The following is a 23,095-nucleotide window of genomic DNA, read 5'->3' on the forward strand; positions in this document are numbered from 1 at the left end:
ATTATTCTGTCAAGATTTAATTTTCATATAGACTTGACATGTACTGCTATATATTGAGTGTGAATATACAACTTCAGGACAAGGAGATTTATACTTAGGGCTGTCAATGGATCGGAAATCTGGTCCGATCCGGTCCGATCCGAACGCTAATGGAGTGGATATGGATCACTTAAAAAAATCCGATCCGGAAAAAATCCGATCCGGTAACGATCCGATCCGATAAGTACCGGATATGGATTTAGGCCGATCCGATCCGTTAAGGATCCGATCCGAATAATTTATTATATTTCATAAAATATATATTTATTTACATATTATAATAAATTATATATAAAATATATAATATATTTATATTATTCTTTGATAACATTTGTTCACTGTGCAAGTCACCTAGATACTGTGTTGGCATTATTTTGCTTAATTGTGTGTTGATTTTTAATAATCCATTTATTCACAAACTTTTGTTGACATATCTGTTATGTACGCAGCTTCTTAGTGCAAGAAACTTGGCTAGCAATTTTGGAAATCACAAAGTCAAATTGATAGATAGGCATTACTTTTCGTAGCAACCCCTTAACCTGAGATTAATTACAAAAGGGCTCATTTTTTTAAAAATTATTAACGGATCGGAGCCCCGGTCCGTGATCCGTGATCCGTGATCCGTGATCCTAATGGATCCGGATATGGATCGAGCTATAAAAAATCCGACAAAAATTCAATCTGGATCCGAATCCGGTAAAATTAAATGGATCAAGATATGGATCAAGGCCGATCCGATCCAGATCCGATCCATTGACAACCCTATTTATACCTTCTTACATGGTATCAGAGCTAACCCTGGCCGTCATATAATTTTTTCCTCTTCTTTAGCCGCTGCTTAATCATGGGCAAGAATGATGACTGTCCCTCCCCTACTCCCTCTTCTTCTCCTCCTTCTCCCTCACCTACCTTTCATCCGGCCCTTGCTGTAACAAATATAAAAAATCAGGTTTCTCTAACTCTTGATATTGAAAAAGTTCAGTACTCTTCTTGGACTGAATTATTTAAGTGCACAGCTGGTGCATAGAATGTTCTTGATCATATCGATCCTAAAATTCCAAAATTAAAGGACGTGGATGACCAATCATGGAAGCGTCTTGATTATATTGTCAAGCAGTGGATTTATGGCACAATTTCTGAGGATCTTCTTCAAACAATACTAGTACCTGATTCAATGATTAAAGAATGTTGGGATCGTCTTCGTGACATCTTTCAAGAAAATAAACATACCCGAGCCGTGTATTTGGAGAATAAGTTTGTGAATACCTTTCTCAAGGATTTCCCTAATATCTCTGCATTTTGTCAACAGTTAAAAAGTTTGTCCGATCAACTAACAAAAATGGGAAACAAGGTATCAGACACCAAACTGGTACTAAGTCTATATGCAGGTTTAACTCGCGAGTACCACATGGTTGCTACAGTGATACAACAATCTGATCCTTTTCCCAGTTTAATAAAGCTCGATCAATGTTGTGCATTGAGGAAACAAGTCATTCTCAACAATCTCTCGACTCATCTACAGGTTCCGTTCTTGTAGCACCATCATTACCAATTGCACTACAGTCCTCGTCTATGCCTCCACATACTTATATCCCCAATAATGCGGGTTATAGTTCTAATGCTCTGAATTATTCATGTGATGGAGGAAAGAATCGTGGTCGTGGTAAGAAAAGTAACTGGTGTGGGGGACGTGTAGGACGGAACACCGGAAAAGGGGCTGGTCGCTTTAATTTTCAACAGGACTACGGGTCACGCCCGTACGGGCAGTCTCAACATCAATCATGGGTCTCACCTTGGGGCACACAACAACAATTATGGGGCAATTGGGCCAGTCCACCAGCGCCCTACCCATCGGCTCCATACCAACAACAACAACGCTAACCTGCAGGTATCCTCGAAGTTGGACCACGACCTCAACAACAAGCCTACACTTCTATTCAACACCAACAATCTTATGGCACATCCTCTGGTCAGCCTACTGACTTAGCTCAGACATTTCAGTCCATGAATTTCAATCCACCGGATGATAGTTGGTATATGGACACCGGAGCGTTCTCTCATCTTACTTATAATGCAGGTACACTAACGATTCCCAATACATATACTATTAATTCTTCTATATTGGTTGGTAATGGTTCTTACATTCCAGTTCTGACTAACAAATCATCGAATTTACATAGTCCTCTTCCTCCCTTATCTCTAAACAATATACTTTTTGCTTCACAAATAATCAAAAATCTCATTTCTGTTAGAAAATTCACTAACGATAATAATGTTTCTGTTGAATTTGACCCTTCTGGTTTTTTTGTGAAGGATCCTCGTACGGGGAGTCACATTATAAGATATAATAGTTCTGGGGATCTCTATCCACTTTGTCCATTTTCTTTACCATCTAGCTCCACTCAAGTATCTCTAGCTGTTATTTCTTCAAGCATTTGACATAATTGACTTGGTCATCCGGGTCCTTCTATACTTCAGTTTCTTTGAAAAAATAATTCTATTCAATGTAATAAATAGCCTGCTCCAAAATTTTGTTATTCTTGTCAAACAGGAAAACATGTTAGATTTCCTTTTTTCTCATCTCCAAATGTAACATATGCTCCTTTTGATATCATTCATAGTGATTTGTGGACATCACGAGTTTCAAGTAAAGAATGACATCGTTATTGTTTATTGTTTTTAGATGATTTCACGAACTATTTATGGGTTCCTCCTCTAAAGTACAAGTCTCAAGTTTATGACACATTTATTACTTTTAATACTTATGTCAAAACTCAGTTTGAGAGATCCATAAAATCTTATCAATGTGATAATGGACGAGAATTTGATAACAGAGCCTTTCATGATTTTTGTGCCAAACATGGAATGGATTTTAGGTTTTCTTGTCCATACACTTCCTCTCAAAATGGAAAAGTTGAAAAGATATCAAAACCATAAATAACCGCACTCGTACACTTCTACATCATGCATTTATCCCACCCGTTCTTCGGGTTTATGCTCTCCGAGTGTCGTGTTATCTTCACAATATCATTCCATCTAATTTATTAAATAATGTCTCCCCATATCATATTTTATATCGCAGGGTATTGTTATATTCACATCTTAGAGTGTTCGGCTTCATGTGTTTTCTAAAGCTCACATCCATTACTAAAAAAAAGCTTTCTCCTCGTTTTTTGTCATGTGTGTTTCTTGGGTACCCTACTAATCATAGGGATTACTTATGTCTTGACTTCGCAAATCATAAACTCTTAGTTTCTCGACATGTTACATTTATTAAATCTGAGTTTCCATTCGCTAAAGTCCCCTCTTCAACTCTAACTCTTATAATTTTTTGGGCAGCAGTGATATCTCACCTTTTATAACTCACAATCTCGTGACAGACCACGCTCCAACAAAGGTTGTACCTAGCAGATCGAGCATGGCATCTCCGAATGATTTTCTTACCTCTCCATCGCATTCACCATCTATAATCACACCATCTCGTGAAGCTACTTCTCGGGTACCAAACCAACATCATCCTCTTCAGTCCTTTGGGAAAGTATATAGTAGGCGAGTTGTCCCTACCCCTTCCACTCCTACTGTACAACCTCCAAAATCCACTCGTACTCCTCCAAGAATGACTACCAGAAGTCAACTTGGCATTATCAAGCCAAAGCGCCAATTTAACCTCAATAGCATCACCACATCTATTCCCTTGCTTCGTTCTCATATTCAGGCCTTAAAAAGATCCAAATTGGATTGCAGCTTTGAAAGATGAAATTAATGTTATGCATTATACTGGTGCTTGGAAATTGGTGCCTCGCCCACCTGGTACACATGTGATTAATTCTCTGTGGTTATTCCGTAATAAATTTGATAAGTACGGTAATTTTGAACGGCACAAGGCACGATTAATGGTCAATTGTAAAAATCAGCAAGTGGGTATTGATTGTTTTGAGACATTTAGTCCAGTTGTGAAGCCTGCAACAATTCGTACGGTACTTAGTATTGCTATATCACGATCTTGGACCATACATCAATTAGATGTAAAAAAATGCTTTCTTACATGGTGGCCTTAAAGAAACGGTATATATGCATCATCCTCCAGGTTTCGTTGATTCAAGGTTTCCGAACTATGTGTGTCTTCTTCAAAATCCATATATGGGTTGAGACAGACTCTGAGAGATTGGTATTATCGGTTGGCTAAATTTCTGATACAATTGGGGTTTGTAAATAGTATTCAGGATAATTCCCTATTTGTTTACAACCGAAGTAATGAGTTGGCTTATTTATTATATGTTGATGACATTGTCCTCATAACCTCTACTGATGCCTTTCGTGAGTTCATTATTTCCAGCCTTAAGACTGAATTTCCCATGACAGATTTGGGGCCTTTGACATTTTTTCTTGGTATTGTTGTACACCGCCATAATAAGGGATTATTTTTTAGTTACAAGAAATATGCTCAAGCTATTATTGAAAAGGCAGGAATGGCTACTTGTAAACAAGTTTCCACTCCTATTGATACAAAGGCAAAACTAAGTGCTAATGCTGGGGAGTTTGTGGAGGATCCAATATTGTACCGTAGTCTAGCTGGTGCACTTCAGTATTTAACATTTATGAGGCCTGCCATCAACTGTGCAGTCCAGCAGGTCTGTCTCTACATGCATGCACCTCGTCAGCCACATTTTAATGCTCTTAAGCGAATTATTAGTTACATACAGGGCACTACTGCATATGGTATTCATCTCTATTCAACACTTGTGCAAAGTCTGGTTGCTTACACGGACGCAGATTGGGGAGGCTGTCCAGATACTCGTCGATCTAGTTTTGGGTATTGTGTATTTTTGGGTGATAATGTGGTATCGTGGTCTTCTAAACGACAAGTTGTCCTCTCTCAATCTAGCGCTGAGGTAGAGTATAGAGGTGTTGCTAATGTTGTTGCAGAATCTTGTTGAATTAGAAATCTTCTACTCGAATTACATTGTCCAATTCAGAAAGCAACTATTGTATATTGTGACAATGTAAGCATTGTGTACCTATCACACAACCCTGTGCAACATCAAAGAACGAAACATGTAGAGATGGATACTCATTTCGTTCGGGAAAAGGTTGCTTTAGGTCATGTTCGAGTTCTCCATGTTCCATCTTCCTATCAGTACGCTGATGTCTTCACAAAGGGTCTTCTTCGACACTTGTTTCTTGATTTCAGATTCGGTCTAAGCGTTCGGTCCCCTCCCGCTCTGACTACGAGGGTGTGTTAGAATTAGAAATATTATAGATAATATTGTAAACATATTCTCTATTATTCTGTCAAGATTTAGTTTCCATATAGACTTGACATGTACTGCTATATATTGAATGTGAATATACTTTCTTACAAAAAGAGCAGGTGGATTCTATGATTAGGCAACAGACAACCATACAGAATGGTATGAATCTATTATTTGGTCATGAAACAAAAAAAAAGCCGCCTAAATTACAGATAAATCCCGCAAATGAGCCTTTAAATCAAGTCAGAGGAGTAAAGTTAATTTCATGAAGATACTCGTGGATATGTTTTTCTTGATTGGATACAAAGTTTGGAAAGTTTTTTTAGGTGGCACAACATGATTGATTCAAATAAAAACTTATTTTGCAGAGGCTAAGCTACGAGGTAGAGCTCGCATGTGGTGGGATGAAGAAAAGGATAACAATCGTCTTGTTGGTAGAAGAAAATTAATTTTGTGGAACGAGGTTAAAACTTCAATGCAACGTCACTTTCTACCGTCAAACTACAAGCAATAAAATCATATTATATTCATCCAACTGAGGCAAGATAATCATTTTGTGGCTGATTGTCCTAGTAAGTTTTGTCACTTTTCCACTCGTTTAGACTTTAATCTTGATGAAAAATAGCTTGGTTAACATGCATCGATCTGATTTGAAGCCTACCCTTTTACCGATATAATGCAAGTTGCCCAACAAATTGAGGAAGTGTTATTCGATAAATTTGGAAAAATCTTGGCTTAAGGTATAAGTCACCCGGTCCAGTGTCTAATGTTAATGTTTCGTCCGCGCAACAGAACTCGGACAACAAAATCAACAAAGTTCAGTCTCATCAAGATCTTAAATGCTTTAAGTGCAATGGGGCGGGTCTTCAATATTTTAAGTGTCTTTTTTCATAAACACCAAATTCAGGAAAAAGAATAACAATTGTTGAAAAGGAAGAAAAATGTCCTCCAGGTAGTTATAGCTATCTTTTATAGTCTATTTAAATTAGAAAATATTGTTTAGAATTTTTATAAATTTTGATTGATTATCGTAATTAAATCAGACTATTATTTTTTTAATATTGAAAGTTGTGTTTTATTCTCTTGCGTGAGAATTGTTTTATCCCAAAAACCTACTTTTAACCCTCACACAAGTCAATCTGTTTGTGATCTATTCGAACTCGGCTCATAAAATATTTGAATTCGGTTCAGTAATAATCGAGTTGAGCTCGAGCTATTCTCGTTCTCCATCGAGCCGAGTTCGAGCTTCAAGTTGCTCGCCTCGTATGATTCTCGTCCCTAATCGAGTCTTTATTATTTTGAATATTTATATATATTATAATTTTTTTTATATAAATAATCAATATTAATATTACATATATATATATATAATATTTAATCAACTCGAACACATACTGAACTGATCACATTTCGAAATTTTGTCAATATTTGGTGAAATCGATTTAAGTTTTCGAGCCGAACTCAAATGTATCGAATTTTTACGAGCCAAGCTTCGGGCTTTAATTAATTTGAGGCTTGGTCAAACCAAGCTTGAGCTCGAGCCCGGACTTTTTGATCAAGTTGGAAACCGGCTAAGCAGTTTTCGACTCGGTTAGGCTCGGCTAAGCCACTTGTTAAATATAGAATATATTTTGTCATTTCGTCTATCATGTCCTTATAATTCTCCTCAAAATGGGAAGGCCGAACGAAAAATTCGATCTATCAATAATATCACTTGTACACTTCTTTCACATGCATCTCTCCCACTTTCGTTTTGGCATCATGCACTACAGATGGCAACATATATCCTCAATATTCTTCCAAGCAAAATGTTGGGATATAAGTCTCCCTTAGAAATTCTTTATCGACGGGATCCTTCCTATTCTCATTTACGGGTTTTTGGGTGTCTTTGCTATCCTCTTATTCCCTCCACTAAACTCCATAAGTTACAAGCTCGTTCTACTCCTTGTGTTTTTCTCGGTTTCCCACCTAATCATCGGGGTTATAAATGCTTTGATTTGTCATCTCGTCAAATTATCATAAGTCGACATGTCCTATTTGATGAGACAAATTTTCCGTTTGCATCACTGCATACATACTCATCTTCGACTTATGATTTTTTGGATGACGGATTTTCTCCTTATGTGTTGGATCACCTCCAACAGCCTGCTGTTCCAATTACACCCTTTCCAGGACCAGCACACGGTCTTCCTCACTCGAGTTTGCATGGCCCAACAACACCTCTTTCACCACCTTCCGCATCACCTATCACACACACTCCGAGTTCGTTACCACATACTTCACCAGACCCTGTCATGGCACCTCCACCTCATCATCCCCTTCTTAACCCAGGTATGATCACTCGAAGTCAGCGTGGTATTTTTAAACCCAACCCGAAATACCACGCGTTACATACTGAGGTTTCACAGTCACCTTTGCCTCGTAATCCACTAGCTGCACTTCGTGACTCAAACTGGAAATTGGCTATGGATGATGAATACCAAGCTCTTATGAAAAATAAGAAATGGGATTTGGTGCCCCATCCTCCTGGTGTTAATGTAATTCGTTCAATGTGGATTTTTACTCACAAATTTAATTCTAATGGGGTTTTTGAGAGGCATAAAGCCCGTCTCGTAGGTGATGGCAAAACACAACAGGTTGGTATCGATTGTGGTGATACTTTTAGTCCGGTTGTTAAACCAGCTACTATTCAGATGGTCCTCAGTATATCTCTTTTTAAGTCTTGGCCAATTCATCAATTAGATGTCAAGAATGCTTTTCTTCACGGCGAGCTTCAAGAAACTGTATACATGCATCAACCATTGGGGTAAAGGGATTGTACCCATCCTGACTATGTTTGTCTCTTACGTAAGTCTATCTATGGGCTTAAGCAGGCGTCACGGACTTGGTATAAGCGTTTTGCTGACTATGTCTTATCTCTCGGCTTCACTAATAGTCGATGTGACACCTCCTTATACATATTGGTATATATTGATGACATTATTCTTACTGCTTCTTCTCATGCTCTCTGGCGTCCGGCGTTCTATTATGGCGAGTCTCAGTTCTGAGTTTGCAATGAAGGATCTTGGTCCATTAAATTATTTTTTGGGCATTGCAGTCACTCGACACAAGGATGGTTTGTTTCTCTCTCAACGTAAATATGCTGAGAAAATTGTTGAACGTGCTGGCATGACATCTTGTAAACCGTCAGCTACTCTAGTTGACACAAAATCAAAAATTAGTGCCACTTCTGGTACTCCAGTTGCTGATCCTACTCACTATCGGCGTCTTGCAGGGGCTCTACAGTACCTTACTATTACACGGCCGGACATTTCTTATGCCGTCCAACAAATTTGTCTTCACGTGCATGATCCAAGGATGGATCATATGACTGCTCTCAAACGTATCATTTGCTATGTACAAGGTACTTTAGACCAGGGCTTGCATTTATACCCATCATCTGTTTCATCTCTGGTCTCTTACACTGATGCGGATTGGGGTGGGTGTCCTGATACAAGGAGATCTACATCCGGTTGCTGTATTTTTCTCGGGGACAACTTATTATCTTGGTCCTCAAAGCGGCAGCCCACGCTATCTTTATCTAGTGCCGAGGCCGAGTGCCGTGGGGTGGCCAGGGTCGTTTCGGAATCATGTTGGCTGTGAAATCTTCTTCTCGAGTTGCATTGTCCAATACCGAAGGCTACATTGGTATATTGTGACAATGTGAGTGCTATCTATTTGTCGGGTAATCCTGTTCAACACCAACGGACAAAGCATATAGAGATGGATATTCACTTTGTTCGAGAAAAGGTTGCACGTGGGCAGATTCGTGTTCTACATGTTCCATCCCGGTATCAAATAGCCGATATCTTTACTAAGGGGCTGCCACGGGTCTTGTTTGAAGAATTTCGGAACAGTCTCAGTGTTGGCAAACCTCCTGCTTCGACTGCGGGGGAGTGTTAAATATAGAATATATTTTGTGAATAATCGGTTGGTTATTGATTAGCGTAGAATCAGTCATCTATTTCTATGCCTACAATCTCTCTGTGTACATGATTGTTCGGTAATTAGTTTCCTGTAAAGTAGGAGATGATAGTGCTAATATATGATGTATATATAGTTAGTTTGATTAATGAGAGAGGGACGGATGAATTCTTTCACCACTAGTTGGGAGGTGGAGCAAGCTGAAATTGTAGTTTTGGTATTCAGATAGAAAGCAGTACTTGGGTTGTATGGATTTGATGGTGGAGAGTGATGCAATGAATGTGATTAATAACATTTCCGGGAATATCAGTGGTTATTCTCCTACAATGATGTAGATGAGAAGGCCGAGAGCAAGACTACCTGTAGTTGGGAGCCTGGCCTCCAGTAAAATCTGATGCGGTTTGCCAAAGTGTATGCTTTCGCGGCTGCGGATTAGTTTCGAGAAAGTATGTTGGCGGATTACCTAACTACAAAACACACACAAAGAAATTTGTAAGCACTCAAATTCATTCAATAACAACAATTAAAACATGCCCTGTCCAGATATAGTTCCAACACCTCGACTTCCAAAATTCCAGGTTCATCATCACGTATGATAGCATTAATCCCAATAATATCAGACCACTGGATTTCGATCTTTCTCTTCAAAGCTCCCTCTAGAATTTCCCATACGATTTTCTTTTTTGCATAATAGCACTTGGCTATTAGATCACCTTCATGCTTACATAACCACTGCACACAGAGAACACGAAATTAAGCTAATCAAATAAAATTATAGTGTATTTTAAATAAATCTCATTAACATAAACCTACCTCCCAAGTACCAATTCTGAGGTGCAGAGCACCGAAATTGGATGCCTTCAACTTATCATGTTCCATTTTAGAGTCTTGTGCAGCTTTTTTCTTTGCTAATTCAGATAACTTGACTTGTATTGAGTTAATAAATGACGGACTTTTATCTAATTTCAAACCAAGCGGACCATGATCTTTGCAAAATATAATATCCTTCTCCTACGAAACAAAATCTATATGTTATCGCAAAATACAAACTAAAAAAAATGATGCATGCAAAGTCCGGAGAAGAAAAGACCTGAAGATATGTCTGTGACTGTGAATGTACTCTGGTTCTTTTGCATGAATTGGTCGTCAATTGTTGGCAAGGATTGACGTTGCGCTTGTTATTGCTGCTGTGCTGGTTTCCGGTAGCTAAGACGTGTTCAACGCCATGATTATGATTCTGAATAGAAACGTAGATATCATTACAAGTATCATCAGCCGGGCTTCGAAACATGATCATAACCATCAACAGTTTACCAAGTGACTTCATATTGTTTTACATCTTTGCTCTAAGCTGTGTTTTTTTTCCAAACCTAAAATAAACCCTTACTCGTAGGATGCGGAGAGATACATATGCTGTAACAACGTTCATGCAGTCCTGTTTTGAGTCGGACTCTCCTCAACTTAACCACATCCTGGAACCTTACTTAAATAACAACCCCTACTGACAAATACCCCATCTATTATATTTATTACCTGCATCTAATATTTTTGGCTTTCATGAAAAAAAAAATATTTTAAAAAAAGATAGAGAAGTTTGTGATTTCGTTTTTGGTTTATTATTTGCAACATTAATTTATCGTAATATTATATACTGGCTTATTATGTCCATGGTTTTATACTTTTTTATTAATTCATATTTATTTTAACTTTCCCCGTAATATGTGAAGAGAATTATATTTTATACCACTTACATTTGGCCAAAAATCAATTTTATATACTTGCTATAAATTGCAATTAGCATTCCTATACTTTGAAAATCTGATTCAACATACACCTTTTTGAAATTGATTTTTGACCAAATTTAACGGGTACAAAAAAAAATTTCTCTCTATTATTTATATCCATTGTTTTAATCCCTGCCAAGATGAGCAGAGGAAGTGATTCGAAATTTAAAAACATCACCGGAGCTGCTATAGTGGATTTTAGGTAATAGGGCTGTAATTCTTCATCATCTAGAGACCAGAGATGACATGGGGTTGGATGTAAAACTACTGTTGAAGAAGTTCAACATCATACATACCTGGTCCATAAATTCATAAACATACAACGGAGATTTGTTTGCCAAATGCCACTGCAATGAATTGATACGGAAATCAGAAATCCAACAAGTAGATCGTTTTTCCAAACAAGTCTTGCATAGTCCGGGAATCAACTTTTCAGCTTACACTTGTGCAAATGCCTTAAAATCAGTTCGTAAATGAATGCAACTGTCTAACGTTATTCCACAAGTCTATATATTTCAACTGGCTAGTGGCTACTTTCTTATTCTTTTGCCAGTCATCAATTATAATATGGTGTATATTATCTAAACTCGGTAGCCACAAGCACGAAACTAGCGGCTCACCGAAATAACATCATGCATCATAAACATTGATGATCTTACACTGATCAATTTAAATAATTAACAATGGGATACTAGTTACCAAGAAGGCATTTGCCTACCCTAGACTCTGCTGTCCTTTTATGTCGTATTCCGGAATAATATTTAAGGTTCTAGGTTAGCTCATTGTTCTTCTTTCTTGTCTTCAAAAGCTATTTCAAAAATTTGGCTGTATTCGTCTACGAAATGCGCCTCCAGGCCTTCTTTAACATTTGCAGCAAGCTCGTCAAAATCTCGTCTATTTGCTGCAGGAAATATGAGGGTCTTCACTTGACTCCGTCGTGCTGCTATTGTCTTCTCCTTGACCTTTAAGACAAGAAAGTTGCATAAAAATAAATATACAATACATTATGATAAACAGATAAATCATGAGAATCAATGCTGAAAGAAGAGTTGTAACTATCAAAAAAGAATAAAATAGTTCATATATCGTACCCCGCCAATCGGAAGAATCCTCCCTGTTAGTGTCACTTCACCGGTCATTGCTATATCCTTCCTCACCGGCTTGTTCATGGCAAGAGAAAGCAATGACGTGATCATAGTACAACCAGCACTAGGGCCATCTTTAGGGGTTGCACCTGCAGGAACATGGAGATGAAGCTTGGTATTGGAGAAGAAGGATTTCTCAGGTTCTTTTGCTGCTAATATTGCTCTGGCAACTGTGTGAGCAATCTGTGCACTTTCCTTCATCACATCTCCAAGTTGTCCGGTAAGTTGCAGGGCCCCTTTTCCCTCACCTTCCTCAACATGAGTTGTTTCAATATACAATGTGGAACCACCCATTGAAGTCCAAGCAAGACCCATCACAACTCCAACTGGCGTGTTCTCATATATGCGCTCTGCATGGAAAACAGGTTTTCCAACAAAGTCTGATAAATTGGATTCATCAACCAACACTTTCTCCACGGGCTTTGTTTCTTCAACTTCGTTATCCAACTTCGTTTCATCATGGACCTGCCAAGACAATTACAAATACATAAATGTCTTCACAGCTATAATAAAGAACAAACAAGCACTTTAAAACATTATTTACTAAAGTATTGCAAATTTATGACTTTCAACTACGATACTATATTTACATTTTCGTCTATAGTAGGTTCCACATTTGTATTAATGACCATGGCAACTGTCAGATGTCAGACTAATGTCGTAAAACTTCAAAACATTTAATTCCAGGATAAAAACGACTTATTATCTAATTACCACTGAGTCGGAAACCTGGTCAGCGGAGATCTTCTCTTTATCATCTGATAGAACCACATCAACTACTTCAGCTTCTTCCGTGGTTGAGACAACTTCTTGAACCTTTTTATCAGTGCTGCCATCTGTTGATTCTTCAACCAGAGCATCAACACTAACTGTGGTGTCATCAGTCCCAGATTCTAACTTTGCAGCAGTTGGAGGATTACATGTCGCTCCTTGTCTAACAAGTTGCAGAGCAATCTTGCGGTAGATCTTCTCAATATGCTTTTGGAGATTTCTTACTCCGGCTTCGCGACAGTAATTTTCTATCAGAGCAAGAAGAGCTGCATCCGTTACTTCAACTTGTTTAGGGTTGATACCACATGCTTCACGGGTTGCTTTCTCTAGATAGTCTCTTGCAATGTGTGTCTTTTCATCAGTAATGTAACCGGCAATAGAGATTATCTCCATTCTGTCCAGCAGTGGATTAGGTATCATTTCCACAACATTTGCCGTGCAGACAAATAAGACCTTTGACAAGTCAATTGGAACATCAAGATAGTGATCAAGGAAATTTGCATTTTGTTCAGGATCAAGCAGCTCCAACATAGCACTAGCTGGGTCACCCGCATGGCCTCTTCCCAACTTGTCAATTTCATCAATCAAAACAAGAGGATTTGCTGTCCCGACACTTTTCAGACATTGCACCATTTTTCCTGGCATCGCACCAATATAGGTTCGACGATGCCCCTTAATTTCAGCCACATCAGACAACCCTCCAACAGAAAACCGGTAAAATTTACGATTCAAGGCACGAGCAATTGAACGACCAATGCTTGTCTTACCCACTCCAGGAGGGCCAGACAGACAGATGATTTTTCCTATCACAATTGAAAAAGAATCAGATTTACAATCAGATAGCTCAACACACATTCATAAACTCAAAGAAAAAACTACCAGCTCACACCACCTTCAAGAAAAGAATATATAATTTAAAGCAGCTCATTCTATCACAATAAAAAAATAGTAAACCAACCTTGAGAACTTCCTCTTAGTTTTCCCACAGCTATAAATTCCAGTATTCTTTCCTTGACATCACTTAATCCATAATGGTCCTCGTCAAGAATCTTTTGTGCCCGTATTACATCAAAATTCTCATCACTGCATATAGATTTAAACAATATGTAAACATAGACCATAGAATGTGTACTGTAAGTTCTTAAATGTGTAGGTAGAACACTAAAGCTGGCCAATTCAGCTCATTTTAGGGCCAAATTCAATTACCATTCAACTTCTTTTTTTGATAAATTACTGTTCAGCATCATTCTATAATAAATTATTGACTGATTAAAATTACTGTTTAGCTCAATTCAGGCATTACGAAATGGCCCCTAAAAAAGATAGTCGGCTAAGCTCACTTTAGCATCTGAATGGAAGAATCTACGAACTTCATGCAATCCCCCTCAAAATTAAAAAGAAAATAAATAGCAAAAAAAAGGCAAGTGGCCACCCAGCTAAATGACTTCAAAGTGAATTGCGAATTATTATAAGCTACAAGACATAAGTTACTATCTGTAAGTGTGTTTAACGCCTGTTTAACTTGCAATTGAGGAGTGAGATATCATATTTTTTCAGGGGTTTGGCCCATACAAACATGAAAGTTAAACCAATATTAGAAAAATTACGGAGAAACACTTAATGAGGTGGAGATATTTGATAATAACACATAAAATTACGCTTATTGAATAATGATTTAGGAAAAGGTGTAGGGTCAAATATCTCATAACATTGGTCAAAACGATATATTTCTACATGACTAAGTTTTCATGCCAAAGGAAATAGATAAATTAAACAGAACTACTCTTAAGTTAATGCGTAGGTAATAAAATAAATAAAAACAAGCTTTGTTCCACACCCCCAAAACTAAACATCCTTCAATTAGAGAACAATGAACGCACTCATTGAACTCTAAATTTAAAGTTGCTTAAGCAAACAGGCTGACGTAACATATTCCTTCCAACATAGTAATATTTAATTTAAGCTTGAAGCACAAAAATGCATCACAGAAATATAAGTTTCTTTATTTAGCCTTGAAGCTGTAAGAAATATAAAACTAATTAGCAAAAAAAAGGTTGTCTACCTGTAATTTCCCCAAGGCAATGCAGTCAACCAATCAAGATAATTACGTGTTACATTAAATTCGCTTGAACTAGCTTCTAGCAACTGTAGTTTAGTCAATTCTTCTTCAATGACTTGCAAAACATGAGGTGGACATTTCTCCTTATTTGGCTCGAGTCTTTCTCTAAACTTTGCTGAATCATAGACAAGTCATCAGTTACAATAACTCTACTTCAAGGCTAGAAAAAAAAACAGAACAAGTCTATAAACTATGACTCATGACAAAATACAGTTACATGAGGTAATGGACACTGGCTAAAAAATAATAAGGCAACAACATGCTCAGTGGGACCTTCTAAGTTGGATTCAAATATCTTGGCTACTACATTAAGGGGGACCTGATCAGTAGCGCTAATCAGATACCATTCACTTTTACGTTTACTAATATAATACAATTTACTCCTTCATTGTGTTCGGATATATTTTACATTATTACATTTCATACCTTAAAAATCAAGGACAAATATTATTTTTGAATGATGAATTTTTATGGGAAAACAATAAATAAGCATGTCAACACATTTTGCAACATAGATTGCAATATCTTGTCAAGTGAGTGAAGTTTAAAGGCCAACTCTTCAAACCAGCACCCTCTCTCAATCAACAATTTCGGCCAAATCTAAAACCATATAGCCTCCAAATCGAGCATGCATAGTGACTTGCTCGGTCAGCCAACATATAATTTAGCCGAAATATATACTCGTAATCAAATGGCCCCTAAATACAAAAAATTCTAAACAAATAAAGTACTAAATTCATGAAACAAGCCTCGAGGCCCTAACTTATGGAGGTTCCACTTTGAGGACTTGATAACTTTTGGTTTTTGCAGTATTTCTTTTCTTAGGTAGCACCATTCACAGAATAGACAATTACGAGATGAAGAAATCCACCTGTACTTATTATAGCTTTAAGAGAACTAACCAGAGAGTGCTGTCTTGTCATCAGCCTCTAGACCCAATTCCTGCATAATGAAGGCTAATTGATTAAGGTCTGCACTAATTAGACACACGTTCCATATGGAACAAAAGAATATTATCTCCAATGGAGAAGAGGATAAAATACAGATAGTTCCTAAAACTATAAATATAGAAGTCACCTTTTTTATGGCCTTCAGTTGTTCGTTCAACAAGTAACGCCGCTGCTCGCCGCTGATCTTTTCTTCAATTGCCTTTGCTATCGATTCCTAGAATACAGTAGGAATAAAAAATTACCATGCGAAATCTACAGTTATAAAAAAAAGAATACAAACATTGTACAGTCATTTACCTGAATCTTACTAATCTCCATCTCTTTCTTCACCAACTCCAATGTAAGCTTCAATCTTTTGTACACCTGAAATAAGCATTCTTTGAAGTCATTCGCTAGATTGATATGGCAGCACGAACCTTTAATTAAGGGTTTAATCAGGGTACAGTCAATTTAAAAAATTAACTGGAGCTCAGAACTTTCCTGTTCAAATGTTCATTAAGAACTTTTACTACTTATAATAGAATATAATCTTAGTTTATATAAATACGAATGTGATATGTAAAAGAATGATAAGCAGTCGCCAGCTATAGTCCAGATCACATTGTTTACTTGTTCCACTCATAATGGAAGGAAAATAATAGCAGAACATTCTAAATCTTTGCTAAATTTGAACCCTCAATTGATTTCTTGGTAACTCTAAATAAGAAATGAAAACCAGATACTTATAATAGTCATCTAAAACTAAAAGCAGATATACTAAGATGTGGAACACCAGAACCACAAGTGACTAGTTTTTAAAGTTAAAACATAAAATTAGATGCACGAGTGGTTTTTTAAATAACTTTGCTCGCCTGTAAAGGTTCCACATATAAGATACTATTATAAGTATCTGGTTTTCATTTCTTATTTAGAGTTACCAAGAAATCAATTGAGGGTTCAAATTTAGCAGATATACTAAGATGTGGAACACCAGAACCACAAGTGACTAGTTTTTAAAGTTAAAACATAAAATTAGATGCACGAGTGGTTTTTTAAATAACTTTGCTCGCCTGTAAAGGTTCCACATATTGGTCAACACCATTAAACGCCAATCACGTATTGTTGCTACATGATACCAAGACATTTGTAGCTCAGATGATAAGATCGAAGAAATTATATGTATTACATATGTACACAATTAAGATTTCTAAAAGAAAATGTCTACAACAACTGTCTATGTATTCTACTTAATTTAACCTTTATGTTGCTTTCAGTTAATTTTAAAAATATCTAAAGATGGTTTATAAAGACAAATATGAATAATAACTGTAAGATCTACTGACTATTTTGTGAACAATTACATCAAATTTCATGATATTGTAGTATAATGGAAATTCGTGGAATCTGAAGGACAATAAATTGAAAGATCAAGATGCAAAAAGAAAATATCAAGATTTTTAGTGCTACTTACATCTAGCTCTTCAAGCACTTCCTGGCATTGTGATTTGTTTGCACCAGAAATTGCAGCTCCAAAATCTGCCAATCGTGGATAATTGAAATCACCAATATGCTGCATGCATATTGAGGAGTTTAGTTGCATAGTGTGGTTTATAAGACAATAGCACTACCAAAAGACTACTTAAATTGTTAATGGACATGGTATATTTTGAACTATTACACAAATAGAACTTTTTTCTGTGTTTACAATAACAAGTGCAGAAGTAGCAAACACATGCAAATCAATATTGGGAACAGAAGATTATAATTAGTATCTCTTTAAATTCAGGTTATGAATATTCATGGAGTGCAAAATCAGTGGTCACACACAATGTTGCATGAGAAGGGATGAAATCAAACAGCTGCGAAAGTACAATGTCAGTGTTTTCTATCTATACAAGTTTGCTGAGGTTAATAATTGTGCTTTTTGTTAGAAGAAACATATCGTGAAAGCCAGGAAATTGAAGCCTTTTTTACAATGATTCATTCTTATCAGTATAAAAAACAATTTCTATCTTTCAAGTTTTATTAGTGTCATTATCCACAGCAACCCATTTCCCTTCATCCTCTGCTTATTTCTCTTTCTGTTAGTTTGACTCATATAAACCATACATTAGGAAATATGAATAATATCAAGAGAGAAAGAAACAAATCATGCACTCAAAAAATGAAATGACTACAACAAATCTTGACAAATAATGAGAAAATACATACATACCAATCCACAAACTTTAAGCAGTTCTAATAAGCTAATCAAATGCACAGAGCAGCTTGTGCAATAATAAAGCACAAGCAAAAAGCTACAGGAGTATAGGCACAATTGACCAAACACGGCATATTAAGAGGGCCTCCGCACCTGAGTATAAGTCTGAACATGATCTCTCCAAAGTGAACTAGTCTTCAGAACATCTCTCAGCGTTGAAATAACCTCAAATGATGTAGCTTTTATAACATCGTCATCCTTATTATATGGCTTATCCTGAAACGTAATTATGGTAATTACAGAGCATAACATAGTAGAAACTTGTGAGCACACAACATAGAACTTTTAGAACAAAATGATTAATTTCAATCTAAACATACCTTGAGATGATCAATTTTGACTGTAAGAGGATCTTCACTGACCTGAAGTTTGTACATTAATTTTAGTCAACTTATCTTTGCATTTATAAGGAGTTAAATAGCTTAAATATGTAAAAAATAAACCTCAGCATATCACCAGCTCTCACTTACCATCTCTGTTATTCGAAGACGTCGATGACCAATAAGAACAACCTGGTCTCCCTGGATGCTTGTTATCTATTTCACAAAATTAAAATTATTGCGAGTTAAGAATATATTTGCTTACTTAAACGTCAAAGAAATATATTACGAATCTGCGTGGATTTAGCTACCTGAGCTAATGTTCCAACTTCATGAAGACGATTAAACAAATCCTTTCCTTTAAGCTCATATATGCTCTTCTCAGTGTCGGATCCAGATGTCACACTAGAATCGGTTCCTGGCTCATCTTTGATAAGGAAAGCACCAGCGTATGGGGCATGTCGTTTACGACTTTCTACCAAAGCAGCTAGTAGTTTAGGATCCTGTGGAATAACAGGTATAAAATATCTTACTCAATTCTACCCAAAAATATAAAAATTAGGCAATTGTAGCTTCATTTGCAAAAATCATATGACCTGCTTTATGTGATTTTATGTTAGCATAGGTTGAAAAAAGTCTATCCAAATTCTCTCTTTTTTTTAGTAAAGTTATCTTAGGACTATGAAAACAGCAAATACTTCAATATAACATTACATTGTCATACCTTTACGTATATAGGCATATAGAATCCTGGAAATAGTGGTCTATGTGGCAATGGAAGCGCAATAACCTGCACAGATCAAAGAACTGTTAAATAATATTCAAAAAATAATCATCAATATTAATATACTCGGTTTATAGAGTATATAGGTGTCATCAGTCCTGTCATGCATATACATCACGTCCAAAAACAATGAAGGGTACTTGAGAGGTAAATGGCGATAACAAATAGTTGCTAGTTATACATAAACTAGCAACTCATATGTTTACATATATTGCAAAATTTACGTAATTTTATTACAGCCAGAAATGTATGTAAATTTTATTACAATTAGATAACTAAAGTTTTTTGAGGCATCATATTCATATGCAGTCCATATATTTTCGACAATACAACAATGCAACACTACACCTTCTCAACTTTATCAATTCACCTAATATAGAATTATTTAGCAACGATTCTAAATATGAGTTGCGAACTTGTGATACTGAAGCAAGACAACACCTTAATACAAATTCCTCACTTATAATCAGAATAAATAATAGTTTTGTACAGAGAAGAACAAGAATACATCTTAAACATATAACATAAAGGCAAAGATAACATAAAACTTACAGCTTATAACAAAATTGCATCCTAAACAACAAAAGGTCTCATTTTTTCGAGTAAAAATGGGAAGAAAATAAATGATAAGCAACAAAACAAAATAAAAAGTTATATACTTTTTAAGAGCAAAAAGTTTAAAATGTCTCATCTTCTAAGTAAAATAGCAATTTCACAATTACACACATACTGATGTACAATGGGTTAATTATCAAGTTGACCCCTATATAATTAGCAAAGTTTCAAATTTATCACTGATAAATTCGGGTCTCAAATTGGCCACTTTCAAGTAGGTGGGTCTCAAATTGGCCACTTCTCAAGTCGATCATAAGCTAACAATATCTCAAATTTATCACCGAAAATTAGCATTTTTGTGTGAAAAATGGCCAATTTGAGACCCCGAATTTATCGGTGGTAAATTTGTAAATTTGATACTTAACCGGATGTACAATTCCACAATTTTACAAGCATTTACAAAACCGGGAGGGGGAGGGGGAGGGGGAGGGGGAGGGAGGGAGGGAGGGAGAGAGAGAGAGAGAGAGAGAGAGAGAGATTACGGTGAGATAGTCCTCTGGTTTAAAAACAGTAGGCACCATAGCAGAAGAAGATTTAGAATCAGCTTCTGCAGCACCCTCTTCAACCCCTTTACTCTCCAACACTACATTCGACCCATCACTTGAATCCGTACAGAAATAAGCCCTTTTATTCAAATTAGGGTTTACAACCCGGTTCGAATTCACCACTCTCATCAACGGAGAATTGATTGGAGACGACCCATATCTCAAATTAGACTGAAACGGCGTCGTAAAGCCAAGCAATCGAGCTTGCACACAAGTAGATTTCAAAGCTTTCAACATGGGTTGGGCCAAAATTGAATCTTTTTGGAGAAAGAAAGAGGGGTTTAAAGTGGGGTGATTAAATATAATAAATAAAAGGATTAAAAAAGGGTGTGAAACGCCATGGATGAACTTGAAGAAGAAGAAAGCAGTTTAGTATGACTTTCTTTTATTTTCTAGCTAGTGGTGGACTTAAAACCCCTACTGCTGCTTAAACCCTGCTCTTTACTGGTGTAAATAAAATGAACCTAAATTTTTGTAAGGTATGGTTATTTATCATTAGAATAATTTAATAAATTTATTTTTGAAAGGAAATTTTAACAGAGTTTTTTAGAAAACATATTAAAATTTATTTAGAGTTAAATGTAATTTCTACCATCTTATTTTATTTTAAAAATAAATGTGTATCAAGATTTCGGAAAATTCGAGTTGCACCGCTCGACTTTAACTCCGCACCCTTTCGTCAAATATCATGGTTAACATTAAATGGTACAGGGGTAGATTGGGAATAAAATTCTAACAATTATGTTGTCTATATAATCTCTTCTCCTTCTCTTTTGCACGTATATCAACCACAATTTAATCCATATTCCACGTTACTTTCATAATCTAGTTGTTATGGGTGATCTTTGTTATTGCAGAAAAGTGATTGTAATTCAAACTGTATGGACAAACACAAAGGTAGGTCGACGATTCATTGTGATGACCGGAGATTCCATTTTTTCTGGTGATTGGATGCACCCCATTGTCCCCCGAATTGCGGTGATTATTTCAGGTCTTCTACGAAGGATTAACAACCTCAAACCTGAGATAAAATCCGTTAAAACAACTAATATGCAATTGGTTCATACATCCAATTCTCCCAACATGTCAAAGTTACTATTAATAGTGACATGGGTTATGATTTTAGCATATATCTCCTCCACAAAGGAGTGATGAGAAAGTAGAATTTGAGCTTATAGCTTATGAAAATGTAATGTCATTTTGGTTGTAGTACTAAGTTATATATATTTATTGGTTTTGAATATCGTATTTTGACAAGTAATGTAATGGTTTGATCCTGTATTAATAATTTTGCTTTTGTTGGATGCAATATAAATTGAAATTGGCATAACAAATGTTAACAACAAAACATAAAGCAGGTCAAATAATAAATTTGGCAACAACCAGAATATTCATTATGGCACGTCAAAACCAATAGTAGTAATTGTGAGTTTACAAACATGTCAAAAGACTAAAAAAAGTAGTTGTGCCCTTAGTTGTGCCCTTACATACTTGTCGAAAGATAGAGTAATTGTTCAACTAGTTGCCAACAACCATTGTGGCACATACACGGCTAAAAGTTAAGGCCAAACAACGCATCCATAAATAGACAAAATGAGCGAATATATAAACATAAATAAACACCAGGCAATGCATCAACTTAGTTTTTTTAGACATGGCCATTTGCTTCTTCAAACCTGCTTCATATAGCTTCTTCAAAGAGTTAAACTGATGTTCAATCATTGACTTCCAATTTTCAATCTCAACCCATTGTTCTTTTGTTTGTGTTGGTGCTTTGAACTTGGTTATGATTCCACCATGACTAGATTTGGTCTCTTGGAATTTTTATGAAAATCTGAGTCAGACTCCATCATTGGTACATGTTTTGTTGGCTTTTTTCTTGGCAATTTAAAGTTATCTTAAAATCAGAATTAGAGTTTATTTGCATGTCCATTGCTTTCTTCTTCAACTTTTCTATAACATCCTCTCTACTTTGAAAAATCTTAGCATCCGGCCTTTTCTTTGGTAGAACTTCTTGAGTCTGTTCATTAAGTTTTTATATAGACAAGTAAAAAGCAATTAAAATAGAGTATTTTTCAAGTGGTGTAATGAAGTCTAAAAGTTCAAATAATGACTTACTTTGGATTGACAGCCCTTTCTTGTATGACCAATTTGCTAATAGTATGAACATTGAATTGATTTTTTGGCTTGTGAAATTTTTGATGTGGTATTGTTTTCTGTATGAGCTTCTTCTTCTTCCTTCTTTTTTTGGTCAATTTACTGAAAAGTAAATTGAAGTACATGTAAGATTGTTGGTGAGACTGCGTAGCTGTATGAACAGTTACGTGACAACTCAACACAATAACAACACTAGAACATGGCAAGTTAATAATATTACGTCTACACATGAAATCATGAAGCATGAAGACAAGGCAAATACAAAGAATCAGAAGATTAGAAGAAGGCCTGAAGTCTGTCTACAGGTCACTGAAGGAAGTTCATTAATATGATCATGTCTCAGTGAAGAACAAAGATTAAAGACTTTCAGGGTTTCAGAAATGTTGAAGATTCAGTATACAAGTGCTACCGG

The 23,095-nt window shown here is 36.2% G+C and overlaps 2 protein-coding genes across 3 annotated transcripts; both read right to left on the bottom strand.

The window, feature by feature from the left end:
- Positions 1–9,417: 9,417 nt before the first annotated feature.
- LOC141663892 (uncharacterized) lies at positions 9,418–10,596 on the bottom strand. The gene is made up of 4 exons (XM_074469741.1): positions 10,345–10,596; positions 10,068–10,265; positions 9,813–9,986; positions 9,418–9,721 (listed from the first exon to the last, which is right to left on the bottom strand). The coding sequence occupies exons 1-4, from the start codon at positions 10,579–10,581 to the stop codon at positions 9,611–9,613; spliced, it is 720 nt and encodes a 239-aa protein (XP_074325842.1). The 5' UTR covers positions 10,582–10,596; the 3' UTR covers positions 9,418–9,610.
- Positions 10,597–11,549: 953 nt separating this feature from the next.
- On the bottom strand, positions 11,550–20,959 carry LOC141664416 (lon protease homolog 1, mitochondrial-like). 2 transcript variants are annotated; one of them, XM_074470359.1, is made up of 15 exons: positions 20,464–20,959; positions 19,307–19,372; positions 18,894–19,085; positions 18,733–18,798; positions 18,583–18,624; positions 18,356–18,478; positions 17,474–17,572; positions 16,321–16,386; positions 16,151–16,237; positions 15,976–16,015; positions 15,017–15,188; positions 13,913–14,037; positions 12,913–13,757; positions 12,130–12,648; positions 11,550–12,000 (listed from the first exon to the last, which is right to left on the bottom strand). In XM_074470359.1, exons 1-15 carry the CDS (start codon positions 20,761–20,763, stop codon positions 11,818–11,820), a joined length of 2,925 nt encoding a protein of 974 aa, XP_074326460.1. In that variant the 5' UTR covers positions 20,764–20,959; the 3' UTR covers positions 11,550–11,817. The 2 variants fall into 2 exon arrangements, with proteins under 2 accessions (XP_074326460.1, XP_074326459.1); XM_074470358.1 differs by having other exon boundaries at positions 12,898–13,757; positions 20,464–20,958.
- Positions 20,960–23,095: the final 2,136 nt, after the last annotated feature.

The sequence above is a fragment of the Apium graveolens genome, chromosome 6 (assembly GCF_009905375.1).
Source record: "Apium graveolens cultivar Ventura chromosome 6, ASM990537v1, whole genome shotgun sequence".
Lineage (NCBI taxonomy): Eukaryota > Viridiplantae > Streptophyta > Magnoliopsida > Apiales > Apiaceae > Apium > Apium graveolens.